General features: G+C 56.2%; 1 protein-coding gene across 1 annotated transcript; it reads right to left on the bottom strand.

Annotated features, from left to right (window-relative positions):
- Positions 1 to 1,640: 1,640 nt before the first annotated feature.
- ISLR2 (immunoglobulin superfamily containing leucine rich repeat 2) lies at positions 1,641 to 4,602 on the bottom strand. Its single transcript, XM_049613855.1, has one exon. It carries the CDS (start codon positions 4,483 to 4,485, stop codon positions 2,245 to 2,247), a length of 2,241 nt encoding a protein of 746 aa, XP_049469812.1. The 5' UTR covers positions 4,486 to 4,602; the 3' UTR covers positions 1,641 to 2,244.
- Positions 4,603 to 20,351: the final 15,749 nt, after the last annotated feature.

The following is a 20,351-nucleotide window of genomic DNA, read 5'->3' as shown; positions in this document are numbered from 1 at the left end:
CCTTGTCAGTTGTCCATCGTTCACTGAGTACCCCCTCCCCAAACACATGCACACCCACAGGCACCCCCTCCCCAAACGCATGCACACCCACGGCATGCACTTGGCAACGCACACACGGCTCCTCCACTAAAGGTGCCAACTTGTCCTGTGCAACCAATCCTGCCTGGTTTCCCCTTTTCTGCTCTCCACCGTCTGCCTGCTCTGTGGTTTGCGTTATTTGTGACTTCTTTTGTGCCAGCCATGGCAGTCTGGCCCCTAGGAATGCCCCCACTGGCTTCTCAGAGAACTGAGGGACTGGAGTTGAGACAGAAATGAGACAGTCCTCTCTCTCTCTCAATCTCTCTCTCTCACACACGCACAACCACACCCCATCCTAGTAAAAGTGTCAACCCATGGAGGATTTTGCACCTGCACAACACCCTCATGCACACACCCCGGGGCTCCCTCCTGTTCAGTCTGCAGAGACCCACCCCACCCTCCCCACAAGCCCTCTCCACTCATTTCCAGCCTCCCCCATCCCACGTGGTTTCTCCCCCTCCATCCCGGAGTTGGAGGCACCAAGAAAGAGCAGGCGCCGGGTGTAGACACCTGGCAAAATCACAGGACAGTCAAACCGACAAGCAATCACACAAAGGATCCCAGTGAGAGGATCCAGGGGCTCCTTCCTTCTGCGGTTTCCTCCAGCAACCCCCCCCCCCCAGGCTTTCTTCCACTGTCCCCCGACAAAGAGTCACCGAGCCCAGTTCAAATCGATTGTTTTATTGACTGTTTACATACAGACGCCTTTAGAAAAGGGCCCGGGCTCCAGGGGGGCTACTCCGCCCCAGCCCGCAATTGTGCTGCGCTTGGTGGACAGGGGCGGTCTCGACGCCCGAACCCCCCAAACCCAATCCCGACGTGTTCCTTCAAGAACGAAAAAAGTACCCCCCACCCCGCCCCAGTCGCCGCGCCTCGTCCACCCTCCCATCCCCTCCCTCTCCGCCCACCTGCCTGCCCGCCCGCCCCCCTACACTACACGGTCACACTTTACAGAACACAGACTTCTCCTACAGAGCACGCTCGTCTAGGACTATACGCCAGGCAAAAACTGTTCCTGTGGAAGGAGGGGCGGGGCGGGGAGACTGGAGGACCTAGGGGCTTTTCTCCATCCGGATCCCGCTGCGCTGTCACACGCCAGCTTTGTGCGAAACAGGGTGCAAGCGCTTAAGACAGACCGCGTCCAGGAGGCCGCAGTGTGCTTCCTTTGTCACACTCCCCCACCCCCCGCCCCCGCCTCGTCGAACCGAGGTCTGGGCCACGTGCAGCAGCGGAAGCGGAGCTGTCGAGTGCTTGGATCTCTGAAACCCCCAACTCACCCACAACGAAATTCACCCGGGACCAAGCCCACACTCTCCTCATTAAAAGGGAGGGCGGTTCCGCGGCGCTTAAGTTAGCAGAGAGGGAGAGAGAAAACGGATTCCCCGCCCCCCCTCCTCTCACACACACCCAATTTTCCCAGAGGCTGGGAAGGGAGTGTTAGCACCAGACCCGGAGTGTCGTTGTCCTTTGGAAAAAAACAAAAAACGAAAATATGAAAATCAGAGTGTGCAGCTGAAAGGCGCCCCAGGCACCGGGCTTGGCTCCAGCTGATCAGAAGCGGATTGGGGAGGGGGGGAGGGGAACAGACGGGTTTGTTTCCCAGTCGGAAGGGGGCTTTGAAACTAAAACTAGGGAGTTGCTACCGAGTCCTGACTTCCGGGACGTGCACCCCGGAAAGGGCGGAGTAGGGGTCCAGGCAGGACCCTACAGCGGTCCACGCAAGGGACATCTGCTGAGGGTCCCAGAATGACTCCCTGCCACAGCGTTACCACCAGATGTTTCCAACGTCTTCTCCCGTTTCCTCTGGTTCCAGAGCCCACGGTGGGACAGGCTGCAGAGCAGATTTCGCAGATAACAATTGCGGTGGGAATGGAGAGGTGTGGATTTCACTTCCCAGTCCGTGGGTAGAGCTAGTAACCGTGCTTGCGGTGGTAGTGGAACTGAACCCACAAGGACAAGGACAGTAGTGGGCGGCCTGGGACTGCTGAAGTCGCCCCACTCCCCACTGGAAGTCCCCAGTAGTGAAGATCGGGTCTGGTAAAGGGGCGGAGTAAGTGAAGGTTGCGGGTGGGGGGTGGGGAGGCTTACGTCCTGCCAGCCCTAGGCTTCAGCTCCCAGGTACCCAAGGTGGGGGATGGGAATGGGCGGGCCAGTCGGGCTGGGGGTTCAGCCTGCCGTCTGCCTGTAGTTGCCATTAATCTCCTGGGCGATGTTGACCGCCTCGGCGCCCAGGGGCAGCCGATCACTGTATTCAGAGCCCGCCTCGAACTCCTCTTGGTTGGCCTTGGACTGGGACTCCACCAGCGAGCAGGCCGCCAGGCTCTCCTCCCTCTGCAGGTCCCCACCTGGGTCCCCCTGCTCCGCGTCTTCATCAAGGCCCTCCCCGGGAGCCTCCTCGGGCTCCACGACGTCTGCCTCACCGCCTGCCGGGTAGCTTTTCTCGGACTCGAGGTAGGACGCACGGGGGTCAAAGTCTGCGGCGATGCGTTTCTCCATGGGGTCAGGGGCCTGGGGCCGCAGTATAAGACGATAGGGCTTACCCGGGTGTTTGGCCAGCAGATGGCAGCAGGCGGCGCCCAGCAGGGGCACGGTGGCCAGCACCAGGAGGAACACGCTCACCGCCACGATAACCAGCAGCGAGGGCAACTCCTTCTTGGTGGCAAACACCACTTGCACGTGGCAGGCCTCGCCTGCCAGCGCCAGGCACACCGAGTAGTTGGTGCCAGGCCGCAGGCCGCGGAACCAATAGGCGTTGACGCCCTCCTCCACTCGCGACCACTGTACAGCTGCGCCGCCCCCCGCTGGGCACAAGTAGAGCAGGCGCAGCGGCCGCCGTCCCGGCCGCCCGGCTCCCCCAGCCCCGCTGGGCCCAGATCCCCAGCGCGCCGCCAGCGGCGTCAGCTGCACCCGAGCCTCACGCTCCGCCACGTCCAGCGCGATGACGCCCAGCTCAAAGACGTGCTGCTTGAGCTCTGCGCTCTGATTGAATGCGTGGTTGGACACGTACCGCGAGGGGTCCCCGTGGCCACAGCGTTGCTCCTCCACCGGATCTGCAGAGACCTGGTCTTCTGCCTCCTCTCCCTCACCTGCCTCCTCCTCCTCCGGCCCCGCCTCCGTCTCGCCCAGGATGCTAACCCGGACCAGGCCTGGGCCTTTGATTTTACCCTCGGGTTTGGAGGGTAGGACGCTGTTGCCCCGGCCTTTGGCTGTGGACTTGCGCTCAGAAGTAGGGGCCTGCCCATCAGAGTCTCCCCCAGAGCCAGGAGCGTGTTTTGGGGGCCCAGAAGCCGCCACTGCCACGCGTAGTGACGTGGAGTTGGCACCCAGCTCGTTGTAGGCACGGCAGGTGTAGACACCTGCTTCCTTGGCACTCAGGAGCGGAACCGATAGGGAACCGTTTGTGAGGGCCAGGAAGCGTGGGTTGGCTGGGGGTGCGGGCCAAGCGGGTGCCGGAGTCGGGATTGGGGCCTCCGTCTGCGTTGGCCCGTCCCCATCTCCTTCCTCCTCTCCGTCTTCCGCCGCATCCGCGTAGTCCTCCCCGCTCTGGACCGGAGGCTCTAAGACCACGGTGCCACCCGGGATCTGAAGTTGCCATTGCAGGCGGGGCGTGGGATGTCCTTCCGCGAAGCAGTGTAGCAGGAGCGCTAGGCCCGCGGGCCAGGGGCTGTCCGGTGCCTCAGGCGGTGGTTCAGCACTCAGACGCACGCTGGGTGGTGCACAGGACAGGGCGGGCAGGCGGTGCACCGGCACCCCCTGCAGCGCGGGAGGCGAGGCGCACGCGATGGAGTCGGGCTCGGGTAACGAAACCCTGGTGTTTGCGGCCCAGGCCTGCAGCCACACAAGGCTGCAGCCGCAGTGGAAGGGGTTGTGATAGAGTTGCAGATGTGACAGCGCGCTAAGCGCGTCGAAGGTGCCAGGGGCCAGTGTACGAAGGCGGTTGTTGTTGATGCGCAGGGAGCGCAGGTCGGGCAGCGCACCCAGTGCGTCCCGGGGCAGCGAGCCCAAGCGATTGTGGTTCATTTTGAGCAGCTGCAGCGCGCTCAGGTTACGGAGGTCGCTCCACGGGAAGCTGGATATGAGGTTGTGGCTTAGGTCGAGGTTCTTGAGCTGGCTCAGCACCGCCAGCGCGCCGGGCTCCACCGTGCGCACCTCATTGTGCGCCAGCCACAGCGACGTGACCTGCGTGACGTCGGCGAAGGCCCCACGCCGCAGCACGGTGATCTTGTTGGCCGACAGACTAAGCGTGGTCACGTTGGCCGGCAGTCCTTCTGGCACCTCGCGCAGCTCCTTGTAGGCGCAGTCGGCGAACTGGTGTGCATACTTGTCCACGCAGGCGCACGGCTCTGGGCAAGCTGCGGCCCCTCCTAGCAGAGCCCAGGCCAGCCACAGAGCCCGCAAGCGCACCATCGCGGATCCTGTGGATGGAAGCCGGGGTGGGGAAGAGGGGAGAAGGTGACTTATGAGCCCCAGCTTTCCTCCCCTTTTAAGCGCTGCCTCCGCAAACCCATCTAGGGCAGGCCCTGGGGTTCCAGTAATCTCCTCTGTGCTCAGGAGTCTCTCTCCCACACGAATGGGGCTCAATGGAAATCTCAGGATTCAATGCATCCTCTCTCAGGGCCCTGATTTCCGTTTCCAGCGGATTTATGCCTCGCTTTCCACCCCCCTACTTGCTCGTTCAGTCTAGCAGTGGTCCTTCCAGAGGCTCTGCAGCTCACCTGTCTGTCTGCTCTGGGCTCTACCCTGGCCCCGTGTGTTTCTGAGCCTTCGTTTAACTCCGTGAGGAGGATACACAGAGAAGGTATTTTTGTCCATGACCTGTCGTCCTTCCTCCAACTCTTTGTCCCCCACACAGCACTCTCGCGCACACACCCAGACAGCACACAGCAATACAAACACACGCTGGGGCACCGCCATCCAACCGCAAACTTTTACAGGGTTCACAACACATTTCCTAGCACAAAAACACAAAGACATGGACACACTATACTCTGGAGACCTCATTGTTCTTTCAGCTGAACTTTAACATCAGGACAGCGTTTTCCCTTGCGTGCTTTCCTGTTCATTGTGGGAGCTGACAGACACAAGGACACATGTCCTCACACGAACTGACCCACACTCAGGGACACAGGCGCGCACTTGCGCACAAAAGCCCTCCACTGAGACTGAAATCCCAGCTGATGGGCAATGCCCACAACTTGCGGTGGGTGGCAGGAGATGGGACCCCTGGCAGCAGACTCGAAGCCCCCCCCCCCCCTCCTCAGACACCAAAGCAGCCTGCCCTGGGCTGCAACTCCCTGGAGGGGCCAGCCGAGGTTGCTATGTCAACTTCCGACTGAGGAAGGAGATCCTCCCCCAGGCAGGGACCTTGAGCATTGAGGGGGATGTCACTAAAGATTCCCTTTCCCATCCCCGAAGAACGCAGGCGAGGCGGCTCCCAGAGGGCGTTGGGGTCCCCAACCGACGGGTCATGGGGGCTGCCACTAGCTAAGGAAGTAGGAGACGGTGTAGGATTCCGCCCCTTTTCTGCAGCTCCACGATGCCTGAGCAACCCCTCCCCGCCCAACAAAAACCTTCTTATCCCCAGCCACACAAACCCACTTAACGCAGACCACCCCGCCCCCCGCCGCCGCCCCCCACCCCAGCTCCCCTCTAGGACTCCTGGCAGGTTGGGCAGAGCCCCTCCCACCCTCCCGTCCTTAGGAACCCAGGTTCCGCACGCCGCCTTTGGTCCGGGGAGAGGACCCCTCCCCACCCCTCCGTGGACGCCCCCTGACAGCGCCAGCGGGGTATGGCACCCTAGGCGGGATCTGCCCACACCGGGGTCGAGCTTGTGGGGCGGCCCCCGCGGCTTACCCGCTGCTGACTCTCTGAGCGCTGCCCTCGGGCTGCAACCCCTTCTCCAGACTGATGTCTCGGCGCCCAGACGATTGCCCAAGGGCGCTTTCCACATCTGTTGCTGGCTGTGGAAGACAGGGGAGGGGCAGAGAAAGGGACAGGTAATTGTGGGGACTGCCCGGGCCCTGAGGTCCTGCTTCAGTTTCCCTTTCGCATCTGTCCCCCCCCCCACCCCCCACCAGGTCTGTCTGGCCGCAGACTGAACAGAGTCCTCGCGCGCTCCCGGGCGCAGCAGGGACGCGCACAGCCTCTCCCGCCTCCCGCATCGCCCACATTTGTTAAAACCTTAGAGGCTCTCCCCGAGGCTGAGACGCGTTGGTCTCAAGGGGCGCCCCCACACCCACCGCCCTCGTCTGGGCTCTTCCCAGTTCACCGCACACGCATAACCCGCGTCCCTCCGCACTTACACATCTTGCAGGCATTGTCCCTGTGCCTAATCACACCGCCCCCCCCCCAGGTTCAAACACATTTCGTACAGACACACGCAGACCTTCACACCCTCCGCCCAGTAGACCTTCACATGTTAGAATTGTCCCTCATCCTGTAATAATAACCGAGTCAATGTGTTGAGCCGTCCTTGCGTTCACACTCATTTTCAAAGGCACGCCTTCACGCGGGACACTCACCCTCTCCCCCTCCCGCGCGCACACACATTCACGTTCACTCACCCTCACTCGCGGGTCCCGCCAGGGCCGGTGAGCTTCGCTGCTAATTGAACGCGAGCCGCTTTTACGCCCCGCAACACGTGAGACAAACCATCTTTGAGGAATTTGGGGGAAGGCAAGAAGCACGACTGGGGGGGGGGGCGTGTCTTTGCCTTTAAACTCTTTTTGCAAATGCGGGCTGTGGCACAGACAGACCAGGAGTGAGTAGGGACCCGCTGAGCTGCGCGCAGCCGGGCTCGCGCGGACCCTTCCTTCCCGCACTCCCCTCCCCACTAGCAGCCTCCTCCCCGAAGCCACGTTCAACACGATGCATAATTGATAGTGTTAGCAGAGCGCCTCACCCTCCCTGCTATTTTTGCCAGGATCTGGGTGGATGCAAGCCCTGGTCTCCCCCGCCCCCACCAGTCCAACCCGAAGACTGGAACGCACGACCCCGCGGGGCGCGCGGGGAAGCGACGCCTCCTCCCCAGCCCACCGCCACCCTGCCCAGCCTCTTAAGCCCTACTCTTTAAGTCTCCTCTTTTGTAGCAAAACCAGCGCTTGAAGCCCACAGCCCCACACGCCTGCCTGTGCGCCCCGCGGGGTGCGGCGGGTGTGCGGTATCAGCCTCTGCCTCCGCAGAAGGCTGGCCTGGGCGCACCCACGCGCCTCGCCCTCAGGTCTTGCCAGCCACAGGCGAATGGGGCACCGGGGCTGCGGCAGACCAAGGCACCACCGAAAGGGATGGTTACAAAACGTCCGCTCCTCCCGAGCAGTGTGGGCTGGGTACTTAAGGCCCGAGGCTCTCTCTCCCCGTCCCTCCCTCGCCAACATCTTCACAGCCTCACCACCAAACGCGCCGTCAACCCCACACACTATCCCCCGATGCCTCCGCGGCCCGCCACCGCCAGCATGTCTCACACCCTCACACAACAGCCGGCCTCGGCAGATTCGAATACTCGCCGTTCCCGACTCTCGCTCCCTGTCTCTGGCGAAACCCCGACATTTCTTTTAGCGACGAGGAGGCGGAGGCGCAGGAATGTCGAGGCATTTGGCTGAAACTCGATGTGTGTCTCCCGCACTGCCCATAGCAGCCCTGGAGACAGAGTTGCTGGCCAGAATCGAGTAAAGGGGAAGGGAAACAGGCTCCCGGAGACACGCAAACGCCCCCCCCCCCCGCCTCTTTCCCCGGTCCTTTCTGTAGACATTGAGCTCTCAGGGCACACGCGGCCCCCAAGCCCGCACCTCGGGCCGTAAGGGTTCTCTGGCGGTGGGTCGATGGCGCGGGTTTGGGGCCTCTGAGGAGATCAATCTCCTGATTTGAGTGTTGAGCATTTTAATGAGCTAGGGAAGTGGGGAAGAGAGACGCACGAGGAGCGCTGCAGCTAAAGAGACCACCCGACCGGGCGTTCCGAGGATCCTTTGTAAATTAAATATGAACGGACTGGCGCACGCCTACTCCGCATCCCTCCCCCTCTCTTACTCTTGCGGCCGCTGCTGGCGGCGTAGCGGGCTGGGACCAGACAGCTCGTACGGATCAGAATTTAGAACCCAGAACTTCACTCCACTTCCTTGGGTCTGTGGTCCCCCACGGACGACCTAGGGGGAGGACACAGGGGAGCTCTGAGAGGGGAGGTGTCTTCAAGGAGGGTGGGAGGGTGAGGGCACCTTGACCCTGCGGTGGACACTGCGACGGCCCCCTAGTCTGGGGATGAGTCCCTGCGGTTGGGCCAGGGAGTGGCGCGGCTGGCTGGCCAGGCACAACCTCTTTGTCTGCAGAGCAAGGGGTGGGGGGGCGGATTGGGAACGCTGAGGGGGCGGTTCTGGGAGCCTCGGTCCTAGAAGAGGGGTCTGGGAGGCGAGGGACCAGTAGCGAGGAGGGAGAGGCAGGCCCGGGATGGCGGCTCCTGGAGACTTCCTCGGGCGGGGGCGGGGGCGGGGGGGGAGGGGCGCCTGCCCTAGAGGCGGGGACCGAGGCTGCGACTCGGAGGCGCACAGCTTGTGGACCCCCGACCCAGTTTTCACCTCTTTTTCTGGTCCTTTATGCCTTCGTCGAGGAGGAGGACAGGTAGGCAGGTGGGCAAGGGACAATTTGGAAGCGCTGATGGACTGGAAGACAGAGACTGGAGAGTAGAAGGGAGAATGGGCTCGCTTATTCTCTGCGGAGAGCTTCCCAGGACCGCAGGGACCCGCCCCTCCAGCGTCCCAGGAACCTACGGGGCCCACGGGCCAAATAAGACCCCTTTTCCTTGGCTCACTTGCCAGGGATGCAGAAGCCCGGAGAATTTGGCAGAGAGACAGGGCTCCAGGGGCCAGGAGGGCGCCTATGGATGTGGTGGCCACCCAGGCGAGGGCGCAGACTCCCGCGGGCCCCTGCGACTCCCGCCCACTCTCCAGCAAGCGCTTTTGTCCCCCGAGCCTACCCGGGGGGAAAGACAACCCTTACCCCCGCCTTCGACCCCGGAGCGCCCAGGGCCTGCCCTGGCAAAGTCCGCCGAGGCCTGGGGTTGGAGCCACGACTCCAGGATCAGCCTCCGGGCTCAACTAGGAGAGGACAGCGCGTTTCGCCCGGCGCCGCCCGGGCGCGCAGGAGCAGGTCTGATGTCTATACTGTTAATAATGGTACAGTTACTGAGGGGCTGGGGAACCGGGAGCGAACACACCACCCCCGCCGCCGCCGCCCACGTCTTTGATCGTTAAAGAAACAGGCACCTAATCAGGTGCGTGGAAGTAGGTGTGGGTGAAGGAGGGATTTCAAGGTTCTAGGCCGCCAGAGGGGAGGGCCCAGAATCGGAATCTGTAGAATCCAGGCTCAAGGTTTTTGACCAGGTTGGGGTCCAGACCCTAGACAGACGCAGCGGCCAAGAGCTGTGGCTCCGGGCAAATTTTTGCGAACCGACTTCTAACTTTGACTTTGCGGACCCGGACGGTCCGGAGGGTGGGGTGGGTTGAAACCCAGTGGATCCCCGCAGTCGCTCTCCAGGCTCTGTCCCCTCTTGGTTTCTGTCCCAGGCCTGGTTCGTGAGCGCCCCCTGCTGCACACCGCTGGCCGATGCAGAGGCTGGGGCAAGGGCGGCCGGGGGCCTGCGCCGCGAGCGCGGAGGCTGGAGCCCTGCGCTAAGACGTGCTCTGTCCCGGGTTCGGTGGTCCCGAGGCGCAGTGTGCCGGAGTGGGGGCAACGCTTACCGAAGGCACCGAAGCTTCCCTTCTCATGCCCATCCAGTCTACGTCCCCGGAATCTGCAACCTCCTCTCCCCTGCCCAACACGGACACAGCCCCAGCTTCGCACCCCATTGTGTTTCCGGCACCCAGGGCACAATAGGCACCCTTTGAATACTCGTGTAAGGAGTAGGCCCTGGCACGAACCGATGCTCTTAGTTCTGGGAGGAAACCGTCCTGTACGCCTCCCTCGCGGACAGCGCCCCCACCCCCACCCTCAGCACACACATCCCGGGCAGGGTGAGCGCTTTCTCTCTGAGAAAGCCTCTCGTAGGAGGGCTCTAGAGCACAGTCCTTAAGTCTTATGACTTTATCTGGGCCTAAAATGTCCGAGATCTGAAAAAGAAAATCTATCGGCTCTAAGAGGAGAAAGAAAACTACGAAGTAGGAAGTGATAGATGTTTAATGAAATGTTCAGGACAGGTAACATTGTGCAAACGCTTCCATTCCAACTGCATTGAGAGTTGTACGTGCCCCTATATTTAGCGAGGCATGTGGGTGATTTAAGGGATGTGGGAAGGTCCTGGAAAGTCAGAAAACCAGGGCCCAGAAGGGCATCACCTACCCGCAGCATAGCGGCCTCAGGGGATCCCTCCCACAGCTGCACTCCAGCCAGAATCTCCAGAACACTCCCCCGCTCCCATCTTTCAGCTACTACAGTCTGTCCCCTTGCCTGCCAACACGTTCTTACCTCTCTTCCCAAGAAGTTGCTTTCTCTTTCTAATTTCCAGCAGAGAGCTCACCTTTCTGGGAAGCCAGTCCCTGTTTATAATGCCTCCTCCCACCTTCTCTCTCTCCTTCCCTTCTTGCACACTCTGTGGTGGTTAGGAGGAAAGGTATTAGCATCAGACTCCACCACGTACTAGCTGTGTGACCTTGGCCAAGTTACTTAACCTCTCTGTGCCTCAGGAGGAAAAGGGGCTATAAATAAGAATATCTACATTATTGGGTTGCCCTGAGGATTAAAGGAGTCAAGGCATGCAGCTCACTGAGTACCTGGCACTTAGCACTCAGAAATGAGCTATTATTTTTTACAACATTAGCCATCATTATTGCCTTCCAGAGTTGGGTACAAGAATGAAGAGATGTCTGCTACACACGCCCCTACGTGCTTGTGTCCTTCCTGCCTCCCCCACAGGGAGAAGCAGCCCCCAAATGTCTCTTTACTCCCGCCCCCCCCCCCCCCCATACCATGGCATAGGTAGCGATCAGAATTACTACTACCATTTGTAAAGATGTCTAGTCTCATCTCAGATACTTAAAACTCAGATTCTGATGCCTGTAGCTGTCACCAGTGTGCCTGTTTGGAAAGAGAGACCAGCAGCTGCAGCCCTGGTGGAAGGTTTTTAATTAAAACCACAATCTGTTTAAGTATTTATTGGGCTCTGTGACTTTAATTATTTTCTAGGGAAAAACAAAAAAAAAATCTACATTTGCATATGGGAAGACTGTTGATTTCAGAGGAAAGTAGCAACCTGTGGCAGTTTGCTGGAGGCAACTGGGAGGAATTCCCTGAATGGTTCAGATGCAGCTCGACATTATTAATAATCTGGGATCCAGTCCACGACCTTCCTCCTAGTGCTTTCATGAAATTAGCCTAACGTGCTGGCGAGGCCCTTCCAGTGGCATCTCCTGTAATTAGCTGGGCCTGTGCTTGTCTCTGTAAAGATGGGGATCTCCTGCCTGGAGGAGGCAGCATGCTTAGCTATTCTACCAGCCCAGGCAGGACTGGTTCTCCCCAGCGTGGGGGGTCTTGGGCCTCCACAATAGGGTGAAGCAGGGAAAGGGAGGACTTCCATCTGCGGATAATAAATGTCTCATCTCAAAGTGTTTTAAAAACTGTATGTGTATCATCTCACAAGGAGGGAGGGCTGGCTTTAGGGCTGGTTGATTTGGTGGCCCAGACTCAGTCCCTCTCCTCTGCCAGCCTTAACAGGGCTTCTGCTTGAGACTTGTGTTCCTTGGTGCCCTTGGAGGGCTTCCGCAGCAGCTGGGGTAACATGCTTAGTGGTAACAGGCTAGTGGAATAGAGAAACTGGGTTCTCCTTCTAGAAGCCACAGCCTCTCCTTAGGCCTTATGGACAGCTGTTGGCTCAGGCCTTCCCAACTGATAAAATGATCACTGGTAAAGGGAATTGAATTGATTGGCTCAGAGTAATCATCTAGCCCAGAAATAGATGTTGAGGAGTCAACCCCAAGATTATCCACAGGCGAGCAATCCCCTTTAAGTAAAAGTGCTGGGGAGTTGCGTGGTCAGAGTAATCTATTGTGTCAAAAGGAATTGAGCTGAAATGGACCATACTTGTAATAAACCATATGAGACATTAAACCATATTCGACACCTCATCTGGAGGTTAGACCAGTCTATGTCTACCATCCGTGACCACGATCAGGGCCCAGTGTGTGACCCGGATGAGGGAGGTCTCTTGGGTGGGAATACATACAAACTAGAGAATTCTGTGCTTTCACAGAATTCTTGAAAGGATAAAAATTTGTTCTTGGAAATGCCTGTGCTGGGATCCAAAGCTATTTTGGGAGCAGTAGAAGCTTGAGTCTTCAGTTGGATATTTATGAGCAGGAGATGTTTATGAACTCAAAGATGTTCCTACATGACTTCACATGACTGAACATGTCACCCGGTCCCATGGCGGAGAAGAGTGGCACTTTATTGTCGCGGTGGAAAACAGGAGGACGAATTGTACCCTGGCCTTGGGAAGAATGTGGAAGCGGTGCAAAGCTTCCGGCTTCACAAACTCGATTGTGTAACCTTAAGCAACTCCTGTCCTCTCTTCTTCAGGTCTCTGTGCTTGCAAAGGTAGGAGAGTGGACTGGACGTACTCGGGGGCCCTTCAACTGCTGCTGCCCTCTGAGACGCTGGCTCTTGGGTGCTGTGGCTTTAGAAGAAGCCAGTTTGCAGGTTGAGTTGGAGCATCTAGGGGGCCTCTGCCGGGGCTTCCTTTGGAAAGTCTGGGGACCAATGCTTGCCCTCTTCCTCATGACCCTGGGTGGTTTGTTTTCCCTCCCACCGCACTCAGCTGACTCATCAACATGGTCATCAGCACACTTGGGCCCAGGGGCAAACCCTTTCCCCCAAACTGTTGTGCATTGCTCTGAGGGCAGGGGGAGTCCTCTCACTATGAGATGTATCTTTTTTTGCTAAATTTTTTTTTAATGTTTATTTATTTTTGAGACAGAGAGAGACAGAGCATGAACGGGGGAGGGGCAGAGAGAGAGGGAGACACAGAATGGGAAGCAGGCTCCAGGCTCTGAGCCATCAGCCTAGAGCCCAATGCGGGGCTCGAACTCACGGACCGTGAGATCGTGACCTGAGCTGAAGTCGGAGGCTTAACTGACTGAGCCACCCAGGCGCCCCACCACGAAACGTATCTTGAAGGCCCTGCACATAGGCAGATTCAGGGTATGTGTGTGTGCGCGCGCGTGTGTGTGCAACATCATTAGAGATGAAATCTGATCACTGAATATTTCGGGAGCCTGGTGCATAGGCCCAGGAAGAAATGGCCAAGGCTGCCAGGGGCTCCCTGACTGGTGGGGTCATGTGGAAGGAAGACACAACTCCTCTTGCGGTTCTGGCTACTTCTCTCTGCTCTGCAGCCCCGAGTTCTCCATTGCCTGGTGCCATCAGTGGAGAGAGGTCACAGTGAGCACGTATTCTGAGACCCACCTGAGCTGCGCATTGGAGACCCCAAGGGGCAGGGCTGGGGTGGGGGTTGGGGCTCCTCCTCCTTTATCCTCCAGGCTGAAAACTCCTGGGGGGGTCGCCCAGAGCCTTCTCATCTACCGTCCCCATCAAAGCCAGAACAGCGCACGATAGTGCACATGGCAGCATGGAATAAACGGAATTTCCTGCTATCTTCGGTCTCACTGTCAACAGGCTCTTCGTTTGTTTTTGGAGATGGCTTCCGAAAGCAGAGCTGAGACCAAGATTCACGCACAGGCCGTGGATTGTGGAAATTTCTTCACAGAAACTGGCAGGGGAGAAGGGAAGCAGGAGAGGAAGGGGAGGAAGCCAAGCCAGGGTGTGATTTCAGGAAGTCGCAGCCTCAGCCTGATCCCAAGGAGCTCTAGGCAGAAGTCACACATCAGAGTTTCTACGTGTACTGATTTAGGCAGGGAAGCTCGGTCTTCCGTCTCTGGTCTCCATAGATGCACAGCAGTCAGACATTGACTAGGGGCTGCCCCTAGGGGGGGCTGTCCCCAGGCACTTAGCTCTCTCTCGCTCTCTCTCGCGCTCTCTCTCTCTCTCTCTCTCTCTCTCTCTCGCCTGTGGGAAGTCAGCTCCAGTAGCCCAAGGGCAGGCCTAATGTGAGCTCTCAGAAGACACAGAAGCCAAGGGATGGGCACACAGAAATGGATCTGCTATAGCATTCATTCTACAAATAAGAATGAAGTCTCCTCGATGTTGCCAGGTGCTGTGCTTGGCATCGGTGCAGCTGTGAACCAGGCAGACGCCGTCTCCGCCCTCCACCACCCAGCATGTTCAGGACTCCTTAGGTGTGTGAACTTTAGGGCTTCTGGCATCCCAGGACAGGCTCCGTCTGCTCCAGCAGGTCACCTGGGGCCAAGGCTAGAAGGTCTGTGATCCCGCACCTGTCTTAGAGGAAGGATAGACAGGGAGCTGTCCAGAGTCACGGATCATTAGATCTTGGGGCCTGTAGGTCCCCTATCCCAGCCCCTTCATTTTATTGGAGGCAACACAGGCCAAGAAGGAGGTCACAGCAGGTGGGACTGGAAAATGCTCCCAGCATGCGACTTCTCTGAGATGCCCTCCCAGGGCAGTCTGGTCAAGGGCAGGCCGAGCTTGGTGGCCAGTGCTGACCTTGCTGGTTCGCAGGAGGCCCTTGGGACTCTCAGGCAGATGTGGCCTATCTGATGGCTGTTTCTGGGTGGGAAACGTGCCCGCACTCAGGTCTCCTGTATTGGCCCCCTGTACCCCCCTCCAGTGCTCGTGGGCCCCAGTAGCAGAACCCTACCCGTGTCTGGAAGAGACGGAGGCTGTGCCCTTCCAGGCAGCTGGCTGGGGCAGAGATTTGGAGGAAGGAGAGCCCACCCTTCGGTGGGTCTTGGCGTGTCCATTTCTGCACCCAGGTAAGGCCAGTTCTAACGGCCATGCCTTGGGAACAGCCAGGCACAATTCAGTGTAAGGGGGTGCAGAGCGGGAGACCGGGGAGTAGGGGGCTGACCCTGCTTTTCCACTGACTTTCTGGGGGACTTTGGGAAAGTCTCCCTCCCTTCTCCATTTCAGTTTCTCTCTCCATCTGCCTGTCTCAGCTGAGACAGGAGCTTAGATCTGTCACATTCTTGCTCTCAGCCTGTCCCTGCCAAATCTAAAAGGGAGAAGCATGCTCAGTGGCCTCCCAGGAGAGACAGCCCCCTCCTGTAGTGCTCCACAGTGTCCTCTTTGAAGTGCCCCCAAATAGGTTTTCCCTGCGAAGCCAGGGACCGCCTCAGCCTCATCTCCCTGAGCCCTTATCTCCAACCCCAGCTGGAAACTTGATGTATTTATTTGCTTCTCCCAGGACCTCTTCTGTCCAACCCACATCTCTGCTGGTGCTGCAATGTGACCTTCCTGCAGATGGCTGTGTCTGGTAGCCAGGTGCAGGCCGAGGAAGGAAGGGACAGCAGTAAATCCCTCCATCTTTCCATCTGCAGGGTGACCCCACCGTTGGGGTAGAGGAGACAGTTGTGGAGGCTTGGAGAGGTGGAGACCGAATTCTTGGGAGAAGTAGTGGGGACAGGGTCTCCCAGATCTTAAATGGACTAGAAATCATCCGGAGAGGGAGAGGGAGAGAAGGGAGGGAAAAAAGGAGAGGAGGGGGAGGGGCCTGAAAGGGGAAGGGAGGAGGGGAGGGGGAAGGCCGAGGGAGGGGAGAGGAGGAGGAGGGGAGGAGGAGGGGAAGGCAGTGAAGGGAAGAAGCCCACAGGGCTTTGTGGGGTCAGCAACAGTGCCTTCTCTAGGGCGTTGGAGATACAGAGTTATTTTTTGTTGAGCATTGCGCATTCACAGTTTAGTCTTTATGTACATCATCTCATTTAATCCTTATCATTTTCGAAGTCTGTATTATCACCCCCAATTTGCATATGAGGCCACAGAGGCTAAGTAGCTTGCCCAAGGTCACACAGCAGAGCTAGGATTATGAGTCAGGTTCCTCCAAAGACTGTGTCCTAACCACCACCCTGCACCCTTCCTCACTCCCAAGCAGACTCACTGGCTGCTCCATCATGGGCCCAGCCTCACCCATCCTCTGCCTCCTCCTTGGCTGGTCTAATTGGCTGTGGAATCGGTCCATCCTGGTGTCAGCCAGGGCTTGGTGGCTCTAGAACTCCAAAAGAGGGTCTGCCGGGGTAAATTCTATACCCAGGCCCTCTGCGCTCAGTCTGGTCAACAGTTTTAGGCGATCAGACAGGTGGACTGGGTTTCACAATATCTCCTCTCACACTTGTTTGGCTGGCTAGCTTTGTGGAAAATTTCTGTGGTTAGCTAGCTAGCTTTTGTAATCTGCTTGGCTATCAAGTTTGGGATATTTATATTTATAAACTGACTTTAGCATCGTCCAGGCAGCTGGCCTTTAAAGAATTCCTCAGGGCTGAGTTTAAGGAAGTTCCTTGAGCCAAGAATGAAGGAATTTTCCCTTCACTTGTCAGCAAATGCATTTTGTAAGGGTGGGCAGAGACCTTTTAAACTTTCTGTTTTGTTTTTTTTGAGAAGGGGAGTCAGTTGAAATTCTAGACCCTTCTCTCAATAGATCACCATAGGCATCTGCTTAATTCAAACCCAAAGGGTCTGGAGCTGACACCTGGGTTCAAACATAAAAATAAATGATGGTGCTGCCCCCCATTTTCCCCTAGCCCAAGACTCAGCCACTAGGCCCAGTCGGGACCGAGGTTAACCCAAGGAAGCCTGTCCAGACAGACCTTTGCTCAAGTTTGTTTCCATCTCCCTGCAGCCCTTTCCCACCTCATTCCCACATGTGAACTGAGCCACAAGGAGGGGTTAATACCACGCCCCTCCCCAAGCCTTCTTACCTGCATTGTAACCGGGGCTGGCGCCTTACCCTAAATCATGCATTCTCAACAGGAGAAATATCAACCCTCAGAGGACGAAAATTGGCTCAAGAGGGGCACATTAACCACTTTAGATATTTCAGTGGTTTCTGACCTCCAAAGGACCACAGTACATAAACAGATATACCATACCTGTGCGTAAGGAAGAAGTAAAATTGTTGCTATTTGCAGATGATGTGATTTCTTAATGTAGAGAATCCTGAGGAAACTACAGGGCATCTATGGTATTAAAATTTCATTGGGGGGGGGGGGGAGTCATGACTGGGAAAAAATATGTTTAAAGAAGCTCTGTATGGGAGAAATAAAAAAAAAAGAGAGAGAGAAAGGTTTGAGAAGCACTGGCCTTAAAGAAAAAATTAGGATAAATTCAAGCACTGGGAGCAGGAGGTTGGGATATTAGCCTTCTGAAGCTTGAATTTTTCATCTTGTGAGACCAACAGACCAGGAGGGTACAGGAAGGAGAGGGTGGAGAGCTGCTCACCACCCCCAGCGGCAGGGCAGTGCACCCGGCAGGCAGCCTCATGGGCACGGGTCACAGATGGTGCCAGTCTAGACACAGGTGCCCTGCTGGGCAAACCCCAACTCTGCCACATACCAATTTAATGACTTTGAGCCTGGTGCATGACCTTCCTCCCCCCCCCCCCCCCCGGTGTTCATCTGTAGAAAGACGGTGATCATGTCACGGCAGAGGGCCACACGGAAGGCTCCATGAGGTTACCTGTGCTAAGTGAGAAGATCGTGTTTAGCACGTAGTTACCTTCCGGTTGTGTCAACTGGGGGCAGTATTCACCTGCTCGTGCTGGAGGCTCTCAGTCCTGGATTGGACCATCACTGTGCCTCCCCTATCCCTGGGGTTCGGTGAGCTCAGGTGGAACCCCTGTGGGGTGCTTCTAGAAGAGGATGCTGGGGAGGGATGCAGACCACACTTAGGGTGCCGTATGAAGGGGTTCTCAGAAGCTCCTGCCCATCTGTCCACGGTCTCATGGACTCTTCAGCTGCTAAAGTGACAAATCCCTGTAGCCTCAAGAGTGACTCTAATTTCTTTGCTATTCTTAACTCCATTGCTAACCTTCATCACCAAATGTGCCCCTAAATTTGATATTAGCCCCAAATCCTAACCTTAGGCCTCACCCGACTTCTAACTCCACCCCATCCCTACCCCAGTTCAAACCTGGGCCCTAACCTTAGCTCTAACCCTCATCCATAACCTTCACCCTGATTCCACCAGTATTTCCCGAAATTAAGTTCCTCCCTTCCACACAAGCGTTGCTACATCTGTGTTCCTTCTGAGATTGTAGTTACCTCATATATGTTCTTAAATTAGACCTTTAAATAATCCCAGCTTATCGTTATTCTGAGCATCTATATTCCAGAAATCACGGTTTTGATATGCTGGTCATATTTTTTTCTAATAGCTGTTAACAGAAGGACAACATGGTTGACGTTTTTGAAAGGTTTTTCCACGCACCATCCACCTAAAGCTACCTCCCATACCACCGGAAGTGCAGGGGAGGGGGCGCTCAGGGAAAGACTGAGCTGCTCGGAGCCCAAGCCCCACGCACCTTCACTCCCCACCCACGTGGAACCCAGCCTGACTGCGAGGCCCGGCGGGGCTGCAGCGCCCCCTGCCGGCCGAATCTGGGAGCAGCTCTAGCTGGGCTCCCTTCCCTCTGGGCGGGGTTCACGACGTGCTACTTTCTCTGACTTGACTTTTGGTGTCATTAACTGTCGAGTTCCCCTGCGAGGAGTGAAGAAAGGTGAGAGAAGACCCCTCTACTCTAGACTCAGGGGCTGGGGACACCTAGGGTGTGGGGTGCAGACAAGCCTGAAGTCAGAGGATGCAGGAACCTTGCAGGGGCTGGGCCTGCAGGGAGGTGCAGGGTGAAGGGTAAACTCTGAGATAGGGAGAATTGTCAGGGTTGGGCCTAGGGGTCAGAGTGAGTGTGGGGGAGGAATAAGGATGAAGTGTGGCAGCCGGGACTGGAGGAGGAGGGAAGGGGGAGGGCGACAGCAGGGCCAGGCACCAGCCAGGTGTTGTGCAGGTAGAAGGAAGAGCAGGCTTGGAGTTAAAGCGGATTTCTGAGGGGCTCCTGGGTGGCTCAGTCGGTTGAGCAACTTACTCTTGGTTTCGGCTCAGGTCATGATCTCACGGTTTGTGAGTGCGAGCCCCTTGTGGGGCTTTGTGCTGATAGTGTGGAGCCTGCCTGGGATTCTCTGTCTCCCTCTCTTTCTGTCTCTTCCTCGTGTGTGTGTGCGATCTCTCGCTCTCAAAAATAAATAAACTTAAATATATATAATATATTATATATTATTATTAAATATATATTATTATATATATTATTAAATATATACATAGTATATTATATTATATAATTAAATATATACATAATATATAATATATACATTATACATATATATTATATAATTACATATATAATATATAATACATATATTATATAATATATAATACATATATTATATAATACATATATAATACATATATATAATATATGTATGTTTGTGTATATATATACATATATACATGTATATATATACATATATATAATATATGTATGTGCGTGTGTGTGTGTGTATATATATATATATATATATATATGATTTCTGAGTGATGATGTTTCTGGGAGTGTGAGCCCTTGGATCTCAGAAGGAAGGCCCTGGAGCAGGCAGGACTGGCCATGGCTGAGCTGGTTTCTCTGCTTCAGGTGTGTATGGTTGAAATCCCCCATTTGGCTGTGTTGGGGACACAGAGCCACCCACTTGTCAGTCACTGCAAGGTGGACTCCCCTGACTACCTTGGACCCTAGGACCCCCCACAATTGTCTGCTCTGTCCCAGATCTTGTTCTGTATTGCCTGAAGCCAAGCCCATGTGTATTTTTTTGCTAAGATCTAATACCTGTTCATTTTTATAACTCACGAAGCAGTAAAGCTGTCATCTTGGTTGCCTGTAAAATAAGATCGTATATTTGTGTGGTTCTTCACATATTACATTGTTTTTGAGGTTTATTTCTTCTTGAGGTGGGGAGGGGCAGAGAGAGAGAGCGAGACGCAGAATCCAAAGCAGGCTCCAGGCTCTGAGCTGTCAGCACAGAGCCCGACGCGGGGCGTGAGCCCATGAACTGTGAGATCATGACCTGAGCCGAAGTTGGACGCTCAACCGAATGAGCCACCCAGGTGCCCCTGTGTGGTTCTTCACATATTAAGAAGCTATTTGCACATTCTCTCATTGGTTCATGCAAGCGCCTGTGAGGTAAAAATGATCTGTATTGTCCCATTGGATAGAGTTGGAGCCCAAGCCTCAGTGAGTTTGACATACCAGACCAGTCAGAGGTTATGGAGTGAGAATTGAAAACTCAGTGCCCTGACTTCCAGCCCAGCAAGTTCATGGTTAGTTGACATGGATGAATCTGAGA

This window comes from Panthera uncia (assembly GCF_023721935.1).
Source record: "Panthera uncia isolate 11264 chromosome B3 unlocalized genomic scaffold, Puncia_PCG_1.0 HiC_scaffold_1, whole genome shotgun sequence".
NCBI classification, from domain to species: domain Eukaryota; kingdom Metazoa; phylum Chordata; class Mammalia; order Carnivora; family Felidae; genus Panthera; species Panthera uncia.
This window is presented reverse-complemented; position numbering and strand designations above follow the sequence as displayed.